The sequence below is a fragment of the Molothrus aeneus genome, chromosome 21 (genome assembly GCF_037042795.1).
Source record: "Molothrus aeneus isolate 106 chromosome 21, BPBGC_Maene_1.0, whole genome shotgun sequence".
Lineage (NCBI taxonomy): Eukaryota > Metazoa > Chordata > Aves > Passeriformes > Icteridae > Molothrus > Molothrus aeneus.
The window spans coordinates 6,907,534-6,920,975 of NC_089666.1; the positions used below are offsets into that span (position 1 = coordinate 6,907,534).

The 13,442-nt window shown below is 42.3% G+C and overlaps 1 protein-coding gene across 1 annotated transcript in view; it reads right to left on the minus strand.

Annotated features, from left to right (window-relative positions):
- Positions 1–13,442, minus strand: part of PEX14 (peroxisomal biogenesis factor 14) — a 66,836-nt gene that overhangs the window by 2,159 nt on the left and 51,235 nt on the right. Inside the window, exons 4-8 of the mRNA XM_066563959.1 lie at positions 12,572–12,694; positions 6,361–6,446; positions 5,641–5,743; positions 4,302–4,399; positions 1,107–1,198 (exon numbers count right to left, since the gene is read on the minus strand). Coding sequence (XP_066420056.1) covers positions 1,107–1,198; positions 4,302–4,399; positions 5,641–5,743; positions 6,361–6,446; positions 12,572–12,694 — 502 coding nt within the window. The remainder of the gene's footprint in view (positions 1–1,106; positions 1,199–4,301; positions 4,400–5,640; positions 5,744–6,360; positions 6,447–12,571; positions 12,695–13,442) is intronic.

The following is a 13,442-nucleotide window of genomic DNA, read 5'->3' on the forward strand; positions in this document are numbered from 1 at the left end:
TCCCTTTTTAAGACAATCACTAATTAATTGGTACAGAAAAACTCCCACTGGAGGAAGAAGTCAAACACACCAGGTGCCTGAGCCAGGGAATTTCACCACCTGGCTCTCACCTCACTGTGATACACCATTGTTGCATTCTGGCTCACTGCAATCCAGAGCCTTTCTCCCAGTCCCAGCATGCACTTGACATGTTTGGGCCAGGCCCTGGCTGCCACAAACTGGTTCAGCTCCTCTGACTTGAATGGAGTCATACCAGCTTGCACCAGCTGGAAAGCTGGTCCCGAGTCCTTTCCAGGTGGATTTTAAGGATATGATACTAGCAGTACTAACAGCAGATCCCATGTGCCAAACAGGACAAATGTAAGTGCAAGGGGAGCACTGGTGCCCTCAGAGAGTCATCCATCATGAAGGGCAAAGCACAAAAGCATGTCTGATGTAGCACTCCCATGCATCCTTGCCTGTGGGAGTTTGCAGATGTGTCAGAGGAAGGTCTGCTGTGTGCCAAGGGGTTCTCATGCCCCTCAGGGGAGCTGGCAAGTGCCATCAACAAGAGCAGAGCAGGGGAAAGCTGGCTGCTCTCTGGCACCCAGTGCTCACACTCAGCCTGCCCTCCCTGAGACTGAAGTGGGAACAGGAGCTGCTCTCACCTCCCCTGCTGCTGCAGCCACCAGCAGCCACTGGGCTGAGCTCACCCGTCCTCTGGGAGTGCTCCGCTGTGGCACGATTCTTTTCATCCTGGCTATGCCCTGACCATGAGCAAGGCAGCTGAACTGCACCCAGAAGTGACTTTCTAAAACAGAATACAGGTGCAGATGCCATCAATTCCTCAAACTAGATAAGAGGCATCCTGACTGTGGGGGAAGTGCAAACAAAAAGGAAAAATCTTATCAATACCCTAAGGACTCTGTGATTTAAGGCCAGTTTGAAAAGCATTTTGAGACCTGCAAACAGAAAGTGATAGTGGAGTGCAAAATGGTCTTATTAAAATAGCAGGAACAGGATGTAGAGGCAGTTCCTGTTGGAAATGCCTTTCCTCTCCATGACTGAGGGAATCCCAGAAAGCAGCACTTCCCCCACAACAGTCTGCTCACACATTGCATCCATACCGGTTCAGGAGAAGTCCTTTTAAAGAGTAGATCTCAGATTTCAATTCATTAATATTCTGCGACTCCAGAATCCAATTGGTGGAAGTTGTGGCCTAGAACATGAAAAGCAAGACATAAAGATCAGTATCTGAACTGCAAGATAGTTCAGCAATGTCACTTTTTCCTATGCTGTTCTTCTGCTCCCATGTGGGAATTTCCAGTCCAGTGGATAACATACATAAGCTCCATCACTTCAAATCGCTCAGATCTGAGCAAAACAACTTCCACACTAAGAAGTACTTGAACAGATCCTCATGATGACCAGAAATAATAATTGTCTCAAGGTGCCAAGACTATTCAACATTTGCTTTGTGTTTGGGAGACTAATTCATCTTGTCTCCAGTCCTGCCTCCCATGCACAACCATTGCTAAAGCATCTCATGGGGGCATTTCTCTCTTCAGGAGGCCAGCATTTGTGAGAATTCAGGCACAGCTGGGCCAACACTGGAGGTTTTCCACCAGCATAACAATACATAGAGAGACGAATCATTTGGCACTGACCTACTGAATGATTTCTAGAGAAGAACTAGAACTAGGATCCTGAACAGCAGTGGGAGTTGCACTGAATCAGGTCCCTTACTCCTTCATGTGACTGAACTTAGCTGAGGCAGCAGATTTGAATATTATATATCAACAACTGTTTTAAAACCATTTGCTCATTTCTCCTAAACCATGAAAGAAAGAATCCATTATCTGCAGTCTGGCATTTAGAGGTGGGCTGATAAATACATACTTGAAAGTTGCAAACATTTTCCCTACTTGATCTGAAGAATTAGGTCTATGCTTGAGTTACCAGGTCATACCTCCAGAAGCAGCTGGACTAGGCACTGTCTCTTGGATATTTCAAGGCAATGAGTGCAGTTTTGGGGGGATAAGTAACTCATGGAAGCCTGGTACAGCTGCTGTCAGAATTGCATCAGAATTGCCACAGGATATCAGGCAGAAATTAGAGTGAGTAACTGAGGATAACATGCTGCAGACAGCAGCATGGCACTCTTTCTTTTAACCCTTTTGGGAACTTGGGAAATGGGAGTTTTCTAAGCACAGATCATGATCTATGATTACCCATCCTTTTGCTCCATCCTGCAGCCATGAGACCACAGAATACTCATGCCTGGCACACCCCACAGTCGTTTCTGCTAAAAGCCATTGGGAACAAACATACTGGTGAGTATCACTGCAGAGATAGTTCTAATGAATTCATCACCAAAGGAAGCCAGAGTTGGAACAATTAAAAACTTTTCCTCAGCAGTTCCCACTAGATGTAGCCAGAACTGCTTGTTCTTACTCTTAAACAGACTTGAGCTACTGCAGAGTAACCCTGCAGCCAGCACTGCTCACAGTGACTTCTGGGCTTCAAACCCAAAGGGCTGGGAGAGGCTCAGGCTGTAGTAGCTGTGTTTTACACAGATGCATTCCCTCAGGATTCACACTCCCAGCCCTCAGACAGCAAGAATCCAGGAGCCACTGTTCTGGCTTTCTAAGACCTTGAAAGCTACAGCAGCACATCAACAAGGGAGTGATTTCCACTCACTGGCCTGCAAAGGACTCAAATTTCCAAAACACATATGGTGCCAGATGCCTAGGATTTAGAAATAAAATCTGACATCTGGGGCTTTTTAGCCAGTCTCTTTAAAAACAGTTGTAGAAAATTCAAGCCTTGAATTTTTATGTAGGTTTTTTAATTACTTAAAGTCCCTCTTTTTAATTTTTTACAGCATGCCAGTAGGAGTTTGAAAAGCAGATATAAAAACTTACATTACAGCTGAGAAAACACAGCTTTTATTCTTTGGTTTGTGGGGTTGCCCAAGTTTTTCTTTGTACACATGAGGTTTAGATATCATAACAATGTGTGCTACCATTTCAGTGCAGGGGGTAGAGAGGGGGGAAGGAAAACTTCTTCAAGACTCTCTAAACCACCAAGACTTATGGCCTTTTTCCTTCTTAAAGCTCAACATGTGTTCTTAATCTTAACACTTAAGACCTGAAAACAGTTTTCCAATTTCCGGACTGGCTCCAGGCCACTGTCAGGCCACAGTTCCCAAGGAAAATTGAAGCAGAGTGTTGTGACCATAAACTGGCTTTCATGGTTGCATTTACAGCTGTGCCACTGAGGGATTCCTCCTGTACAGTGTGCACAGCACAGAGTCAGCTGTGGCCCACCAGTCACACACCATCAAAGATCTGCATCAGATTAAAGTCTGCTAAGGGAGAAGACGACTGTTCCTGCTACAGGTAAAGGGCTGTAACACTGCCTAAAGAATTTGACAGAAAACTCTCCCTGTACAGAGAACACAACAAGATAACTGTGAACAATCCTGGCCTTGAACCATCCAAGTCTGTGAGTCAAAGGAAGACTTCATCTCCATGTGACTGCTTCACATTCACCCTGCCTCACACATCAACAGTTTCTGTCTGATAGAATGCTTGGGCCAAGGAGTAAAGCACTAATTCTCATTGCCAGAAAGAAAATCAATTTTGGTTAAAAGTGGTTATTTTATTTACACATGTAACAACACAAACTAGTCAGAATTGATGGTTTTATTGCCAAGGTCAAGTCAAGAGTCAAGGAGAATGGGTCACTGTGTGTCATTAACAGGGTTGTAATGGGGCCACCTGTTACACTCAGCTGACCAAAATCATTGAAACAAGAGCCAAATAGTAAGAATGTTTGGCTATTACCTGGATCTGAACAAGTGGGTTAAATACAGTCTTTCAAGTGTATGTTTGGCTCAACAGGATGTACAAAATACAGGAGAAATACAAACATGTAAAATTACATACACAAAAAAATTCTCTGCACCACTGTCTTTGCCTCTTTTGGTCAGTGGACTAACTCCACAATAATTTCATCCCAAATGCAGCACAGAAGATACAGAGCTGAGAACAGACCTGAGGCCTCAGACACACGAGCTTCATCCAAAACAGTAAAGCCCTCTCCAAAATCAGATGTATTTCTGTGAGTACCCTTCTCATATCCAGTGCTCTGACCACATCACCCATGAAGAAGTCACATGCAGAGAAACTGTTTGGGGATATGGCAGAGCTGATGGCTGGGCTGTGACCCCAATAGGAGCTTTCCATGTGCCCACAAAAGAAGCCACGCACGCTCCAAAACTGACAATGCTCTAAAGGTGAAGGGTCAGAAGTTGGTACCTTAGAAGCAGCCAGTTCCTGGGTGAGCTCTTGGATTTTCTGTTGCTGCTGGATCAGCAGCTCCTGGACAGCTGCTAAGGTTGTCTGTAACTGAGTCACTGCAAGGGAAAAAGCAGAAGAGTTAAACTGAGATACATCCACATATACACACTCACCCACGCCTTTCCTGCTGTCTAGCTACAAGGATGCCTCTATTCCTACTATATTTAATTTATCTATGTCCGCCTGCTCACTTTAATCCATATGATTTATTTGCACTACGGGTAATCTACCTGCACTGCATCTAACCTCCAGTATTTCTAGTTTATCTTTCCATTGTATAGATGTCTATAGCCCACAGTATATCCGTCTAAAACCTCTCCCTTTTAATTATATTGGTTTATGATTTGTACATCTCCCTGAACTTACACAATGTTTGTATCATTTATCTATCTCGGGGCTCTTGCAGGCAAACACTGGGGCTAACTCCAGTCTGGGAAGAGGCTGCTCTCAGGGTTGACCTTAGGGTATCATGAGAAATGAAAGATGCTTTTCTTCTCACCCTTCAATGAAAAGTGTAATTAGCATCCTCCCGTTCTCAACCTACTAGTTCCTTCAACCCCAATATTTTTATAAACTTACTGCTGAAAATCACAGTTTTTTCATCCCAGCTGAATATACTTTGCACTTTTCCCCTGTTATTTCAAGAGAGCACCCTGTTATCCTACACCCCAACAAACACTGAAGAACTTCTGCTGGACCCCAGCTGTAGAACTTTTTCTACTTTGGCACTTTATCCAAAGCTTACAGGGAGTAAACAAGCTGATAAAATAAATAAAATTAAAAACTCTATTGGTGTGACAGGTAACAGACCATCATTAGGGCCTCGGGTAATGAACAGACACCCTATAGAGTCAATAACATAGAAGGTGGCTAAGGTCAGAGAGGCACAGTAATTACAGACTCTCCTGACCCTTCCTCGGATTTTCAGATGGAAGGTGGGGAGAAACCACCAAAAAAAAAAGCCCCTGAAAACATCAGAGAAGCAGAAATTAAAAATGAACTTTACAGCCCTCCGAAAGGCTGTCATTTTATTCCCCTTATTAATATTCTGAGGTTGGGAGCCTTTCCGTAAAAACATAATTAATTGAGGCCGTGCCGACAGTAAACAAGCAATTTCAAATTAAACCGAAATGACGGCGGCTTCATTTGCAAATGTGAACAGATTCTCAGAGCAGATAAATGAAGTCACCACATAAAGTGGAGATGGAGGGAAAGAAAAGGGTGGGGGTCTTGGCAGAATGGAGGATACAGGGAGAAAAGCTTTGAGGGGTGAATTGATGGAGTCATTAATCTTTACCTGTCTGTGTCACACTGCCACTCATCTCAGAAATGTTTGACTCAATCCTCTGAAGTTGTTTCCTGTCTTCTTTGCCTCCCATGATGAGAGGGACCAGGTATTTCTGCATGGAGTACAAAAACTTTTTCAGGAAACAGCGATGTGCAAAGCACTATTTCTAATCTACCTGAAACATCCTCAAATCCCACCCCCAAATCTCAGCCTTTATCACAGCGATCATTTATCCACACATCTGGCTGAGAAAAGAAATTCCCTCTACAGCAAGTGCTAAAAGAAGTTGGAGAAGAAGAGTTTTGTGGTTACATTTGTCAGGGTACTGAAAACCAGTTCCTAAGTCTGGACACAGCCACGAAATCTGCCTCATTCTGCCCCTGAAGAGGGTGGGCTGGACATAATAGGTCCCAACTCTCCTCTAGCTACCATGGAACCTTCTGCAGCTGCATCCTAGGAACAGAATATGCTTCAACCAGAGAATAAGCAATGGAAATTACCTTATTGCTAGTAGTTTGAGATCCACAGCTAAAAGCTAGTTTTGTTTGCTTGCCACATTTTGACTCTGCATTTTCATGTGAAGTGTGTACATTTCTCAAATATACCAATGGCAGTGCCAGTGAGAACAGAGATGCTTCACTGGCTTGGAACCAACATCGGCATTTGGACACAAGCAGCATAACATGTTTCTCTAAGAGTACAGTGTGGGAGTAGCAAGGGACCTATTACCTTGTAGAGCTGGTGGAATCCAAAGGCAATTCCTGCCATTATGATAGCCAAAGCCCCGTAATCTCGCCATCTGGAGCCAGGGGGACCTAAAGTTCAGAATCAAGACGTAATCATAGTCAGAACTGCAGGTGACAACATTTTTGTACATCCATTTTATCAGAGAAAAGAGTAATGATTAACACACAGTGTGCAGGCCTTTGGTTGAGGACAGTTAAAGAGCTGGCCAGACCTCTGGTATTGACTCTGGCCTTGCAGTGTCACAGGGAGAAAAATCACAGCAGCAATTAAAGAGGGTCCATCAAGCTGTTTGGCCCTCCTCTTTCCTTGTAGAAGGCACTCTGAACCCAGGTAACTGTCTCTGGGGCTGCTAATCGCTAAGGTTAACTCCTTACCTGGATATTGTTCTCCAGTATCATAATTTTTGAAAATGGGGACAGAACCAGAGACCCAGAAGAGTGCAGGAGAAAGGAAGGAAGGAAGGGAGTGTTTCAAGAAAGAAGAGAAATCTATCAGGGCAATAAATGGGTTTATGAAAACTGTGTCAGCAATTATGGACCATTTCAATGAGGAAGGATCCAGTGTCTTTCGAGCTTAAATTACAAATAGGGACCAAAGCACACATAAAGAGCAGAGAGAAAATATGCAATTAAGTATCTACAGAGAGGTAAAGAAGTAGATAAAAGCTTGATATATTTAACACACAATTGTGCACAGAAGCCTAGAGGCTCCACAGAGGAAAGCAAAGATATGGTATGCCCTGCTCCTTCAGCAAGATCAGAAGATCCCTGTAGTTTTCCAGCAGACTTATCCTGTCACCTCCCTCACAGTTCACTGAACGAACCCTGCACTGCCCCCGGTTTTCTTTCATAATAAAGAGGATGCAGAATGATCTGCCTAAAGTGCAATGGCAGGATGTGGGCAGAACTGTGAGGTGGGAGACCGGTGTGGTCTCCAAATCTACATGTGACTACAATGTCTCATAAATGCATTATGTTCTCCAAAGTCTCAATTTAGGAGGTTTAACTTGCTGAAATGGGTGCCTCTGGTCTCCTTTCTGCTTTGCTCACCTATTGCCACTTTGCTTGCTGCTGAATTCTACAGGCATTTCATTCCAAAAGTTACCCCTAATCCCAGCACTCAGGGTCAGGAGTATCTGGGTCTGACTCCCAAACACTGGCTCTCAGAGCTTCTTGCTACATTTTAGCTGAAATTATCCTCTGGCTAGAAATCTGAACAAATTAAGGCATCTCTGTCAGAACTGGTGAATAGTGTCACCAGGAGTATTTTGGGTTGCTGCAGTTGCAGTTTTGGAGCTTAGGCACATGATCAAATTATCATAACTTTTTAACTTAATGAGTTAACACACGTCAGCTAAGCTGCAGTAACTGGCTGTGTACATGTCAGGATTTAAAATGATCTCTTGCTAATCTTGCTGTGAACCCCAGCCATCTCTCCCACTCTCCCCTCTGTGCTGTGCCCCCACTGTCACTCTGGTATCTTGGTTTGTCCAGTTCTCTCCCCTGAACTTCTGGCTAAAAATACCCTTTTATGACAACACAATGTGTTCCAGGCTGAGCTGCTGTTGTGCAGGGTTAATTATCTCAGGGGTCTGTGAATCCTGCCCATGGCTGTCCTTGATGGGCTGTCCCAAACCCTCCCAGCTCCACTGACCTCCGAGCAAGAAGGAGACACACCTGTAGGAATCCATCTACTCTGCCCTTTCACCTCACTCATCTCTCCCTCCATTCCTATAATGCTTGAGCTAAGAACATTTTATTGCCCCCTGGTTTTCATTATTAATGAAAAGGGACCAGAATGATCTTTCCTAAAGTTCAGAGAGTCTATAAAGACAAGAAGCTGAAATGCCATTTTACTCATTTTAGAGATGTGTGAAATCTGTCTTGTGACAAAAAAAAAAAGTGCAGGGGGTGGAGAGAAGAAGTGAGCAAGTGAGGGATGCAGTAAAGGCTCTGCACTGACCATAGCAACTTCACCATGTTACCAAGAATGTCACAGCTCTGCCTAAATTCCACACCCAACCTTTATTTTTCTCTGCAATTATCTAATCTAAAGCATGAAGAGAGACTCAGGGGTTTCTTCATTTTAAGCTCCATGCTCACACTGACTGTTTGGATATCCTCAATTTCTCCACTTGTAAAACAAATAAAACTCAGACAAAGTGAAAAAGCACTGACAGCCCAGTTACTTTAGACACTGCAGAAGTAACAAACCATTCTACTAAGAGACCTTCAAAAGTCAAATGGAAGAGACACAGATGTTTTCTCCAGATATAAATCTGTGGTTTTGCTAAGTATATTTAATTTCCCCAGCAGTCACTGTAAATTGCATTTCCAGAATAAACACTATTTTTAAGATCCCCATTCACCTAAGAATTAACTTTCCTAACAGCAACTAATTAGGCCATGTGCATCCAACTTAAGGTTAGCTTCACTAGTATCCAGATTTAAAACTGTAGAAACTGATGTGATCTTCCAAAAGAAAACAGTGAATCGATGGAAAGGTGTTGGGGGAATAAAAAGAAGAGTTTGGATTCTAGTTTAATTGTACAAGGAAACAGCCTGTATTCCACAGACTGCCACGTAATGAAGACACAAGGATGGGAAAAGAAAATCCAAATGTCAAGAAAAAAGTCACTGGAGCTGATTTTTAAGCAGGTGTAAAATCTGCACAAACCCCCATAAATGGAGCCCATAAATACCATGGGGAACAACACAGACAATACCTGGATGATAAACAGGCAGCTTTGCACACCTTGCTCAGAAACTCCCCTGAGTTTGCTTGTAATTATATGGGTTAGAAAGGTAAAAAAAACCAAAAACACAAACAACAAATTAATCATTTAAATATTTAAAGTCAGATTTTTGTCCTCACTGCTGGATTAGTGTATTTCATAACACCAATAGCAGACAGCCCTGGTTTTTTACTGGGGGTTCATTGTAGAGCATGTTTAAACTAGTCAGATTGAGTGATGCTTCCAGCAACTAATCGCATGTCAAATAAAAGATATTTTATGTAATAAATTACTGCTACAAGTAATTCAAATGTCATTTATCAGTTTTATTATCAGTCAGGCAAAGTCTTGTTTCTCTATATTAATCAAATTCAAGCTTTCTTTAAGCTTTTTTTTAAAGCAGTTTTGACACCTCTTGGCAAAAGTACAAACTGGAGAGAAGGAATTACTCCTCCAGAACAAGAGGAGAAGTGATAGAGATGGTATTGACCTAAAATACTAGAAATTTAATTATTGTCTCTTCCCCAAAGAAGTTTTTATACTTTCTCTTCAACCAGAAGGGGTTCACCATACAAAACCTATGCTACTCTGATGGCTTACAAGTGGATTTTTTTCTTGTTAACTCTTCCAAGAATTAGGAAGTATATATAAGAATTACAGATACTTCCAATAAAACATTAGAACATTAAGTTCAATTGTACAAAAGGAAGTATTTAAGTGGTATGAATTTAAGAAATAGAACAAACTGTGGTGGCAACAGCAGGAGATCAAGGAAGCAAATTCAAAAGGGGTACCCAGGATTTATTGCTGTGACTCACAGGAGTGGGCATCTCACACCTGCATTACTGGCAACATCATCAGCTTGGCTGTTGCTTCATTCCTGCTGAAGAAATGCCTGAGAAGGTTCTGAACCATCCTGAACTTCTGTACTGGTAACCCACAGTTCCAGTGTAATTTTTAAACATGAAGCAGCAACACCTTGTGGGAAGAGGGTGCAGAGAGAAATGAGATTTCTTAAAACACAAGCCTCTGTTTTCAGCACAAAACCCTCCTCATTCTGCATTTTGTGTAGAGGTGTCAGAACTACTCAAAAAAAAAAAAACCTTAAAAAGAAGCAAAGATATCAAACACAAAGTGGTTCAGGTCTTGAAGACCTAAACTCTAGCAGATCAGATGTTGCTTCACAAGAAACTCAATGTCTTCTTTGGGGAAGGCAAATACAGCTTGCAGTCTTTTTCAATATAAGCTCTTCAACGTGAGTTGTTGCCATCACCAAGTCAATGTAGAGACTGAGCAGCCTCTCTGTCCCCCTGGTCATTCAGATATTCTTTCAAACTTCTACTCCAGCAGCATTCCAGCTCAGTGTCACAAGCACTCTGTGAGATGATAAGCATAACAGATAGACAGGAAAAGTAGCATCTATCTTCCTCTGTACATGGCAGCCCCTGACAAGACTGTGAAAGATAAACTGGCTTAGTAAACTATCACAGAAAAAACTGTCCTGAAGCACATTTGGAGCAATTCAGGAGTATTCATTACAGGATTAGCATCCAACTGATAAAATAACCTACAGCAAACAACACACCTTGAAGGAGCACTGAGCCACTGCACAGTCTTATCCATCAGGCCTAGAAAAATACACATATTCCTTTTGCAGTTCTGCTACCATGGAAAGCACTCAATAGGAAGACAACAAAGACGGATCCATCATTAACACCCACCAGGACTACACCAGTCAAGAACTAGAACAGGGCACAGATGAGAACTGTGTAATCAAATCAATCTAGTAATCAAAACAAGTATTTTGGTGGAACAAATACCATGTATGTCCAGCTATTTATTCATTTTATGGATCCATTTAGAGGTTAAGCTCAAATCGAAGGTCTACTACCAATGGCTAGAGTGGGAAGGAACAGTACCTAATGAATTGATTGTCACCCCTTCCCCAAATGTGGGGGCTGCTGAAAAGGACTGCCTCCCAGGGAAAAGCTCTGGGTTCAAATTATTTAAAAAGCCCCAACCAGATCACAAAGCTACAGCACAAGTTTGCAATCAGAATCTCTGAAGGCTTTTATTTGGTGGTATTTTTAGTCACCTTTGATTTCCAAGCATTACAGACTCATACTTTCAAAATTCTCTTTCAAGCTGTTACTGGGAACATTCTGATGTTGAAATTTTAGTTAAGATTCTTACCTAGCAAGAAGAAAATGGGAGCTGCTGCTTTGAGGAAACCCAAAATAGCAAAAGGAAAACAACCAAAGAGTGATAAAGCTGCCAGGGTTAACAGTGATGACGGTGTTTCCCAGGCTGAACTGCATGCTTCTTCCCTGCTCTACTCATACTAGTGGAACACTGAAATAAGGGAAAATTAACTCTTCCAGTACTAGGTTGTAGTAAGAGTTATCTGAATGAGCAATGGACAGCACCAAGAGGGATCTGGCCCTGCTTCTACAGCCTGACAGCAGATTTTGCTTTCCTGGCATTTTCTGTGGACTACAGCAGACAGGAATTAGCCCAGGAGGCAGAATTCAGCCCTAGAGTTCACGAGCACAAACAATACAACAGCCAGAAATATTCCGGTTCTGAGCCCACTATTGTCACAAAAGTTTTTTGTCTCAAACTGTGCCAGATCAGAGCAGCTAAAATCTCCAAAAGTGAGTCTAGTATTGTCTCCAGCAATAGCAAACCTGTGCCATAAACTAATACACAGCTCTAAGTGGAGTGTTACATCAGTCAATATCTGCCATAGAGCTGTTTAAGAGCAGCAACAAAATCCTATTCTTTATACTTGGCAGGTAAGTGAAGTGATTTTCAAACTACCAGACACACATGTGAGCTGAACAGCTTCTTTTGATGGATTTTTAATGGTGTGTACTTTGGTTTTTATTGTTTGGAGCTTAGATACTTTTTTGCGAGGTTTGTTTTAAAATGCAAATATATATGTAAATTTTGAGTCTACACAGATTATGTTGGGATGCTACAATTTCTTTGAGAGTCTATTTTGTACACAAAAATCATACAGTCATATCCACATAGTCTACACAGAATTTCTGCTGTCACCTCGGATTATTTAAGATCAGAGAGAAAAGTTTTCCAAGTTTGAGAAGGGGAGACTGAGTCCCGTGTTGACAAAGTGCTTTTCTGATGTCCTTACAGTGTGTCAGAATCTAATTTGCATTGACTTTCCATCTTCAGGTCAAGAGGTGTCACAGGCTGGTATGGATGACATTTGTTTGTAGACAGTGATCATTTGTATCTCATTTTCCTTGTGTAACATGATCTTGTCACAGGCATCAGCAACCACCAAGTGCATTCAAATAACATTTGGTGTCTGATTCTGACAAAAACTATGTCATCAGTTGAACTGAAATCCAGGATGCAGCACAGGAATCTGTGAATGGCTGCAGGAATCACAGCAGAAAGCAACTGGGAGCAGGTATTTTTCAAAGTGGCACTTACTATACACCACGGGGTGAGGAGGCTGAGCTGGCACCGGGTGTGTGGAAGGACCTGGGGACTGTGGCTCATCCGTGCTCGTGCCCGACTGCTGGAAAGCCAGGTCGATTTCTTCATCTGTCAGGCCTGGGGGAGCAGAGGAAATGAAATCAGTTTAGCACCTTTACCCACTTTATGCACACATAATTAAATTCTCAAGCCAGGCAGAACCCTTTCAAGCTGCAAAGAATTTTGGCACTGACTTGAGCAGTAATGCCTCCCCAATTTTGGATTCACTGGAATGTCTCCCTCTCTCTTTCTCTGTTGCAATTTAACCTTAAGCGACAGAATATTAGCCTCAACGCTGCTTCCAAATGTGGCTCATTCAATTTCCTTAATTTATCCTTGAGTTTATTGCTGCTTTTGAAGTAGCTTTCTATTGCAATTCTCCATTCTTCCCCCGAAAAAAAGATACCATCAACTGCAAATGTGGCTCATTTTAATCTGTAATGGTGTAAAAAAAAAAAGAGGGGAAAAAACTAACAATAATGCATGAAAACAGACAGGGAAACAAAAAACTAATTATTGGGTTAGACGACTAATTAGTCTAGATCGTTTCCGAAGACGGGAATAATTTGCTTTATTTTATGACAAATGCAGAAATAAAAAGAAAAAAAATCGGGACTGACTGTGATTAGTATGAATGGGACACAGAATGTAAGGAGGAAATAAAACTATAACAAAACAGATCAAAACAAGGCCAAGCCCAACTTTCAGCTGAGCATTGCCCCGGCCCATTGGTGCATGATTAGATTGCCCCAGGGCAGCCTGGTTTTCATTTCACACAGAGCTGGAGTAACACTGCACACATGGTACATGTTGTTGCAGTGACTCC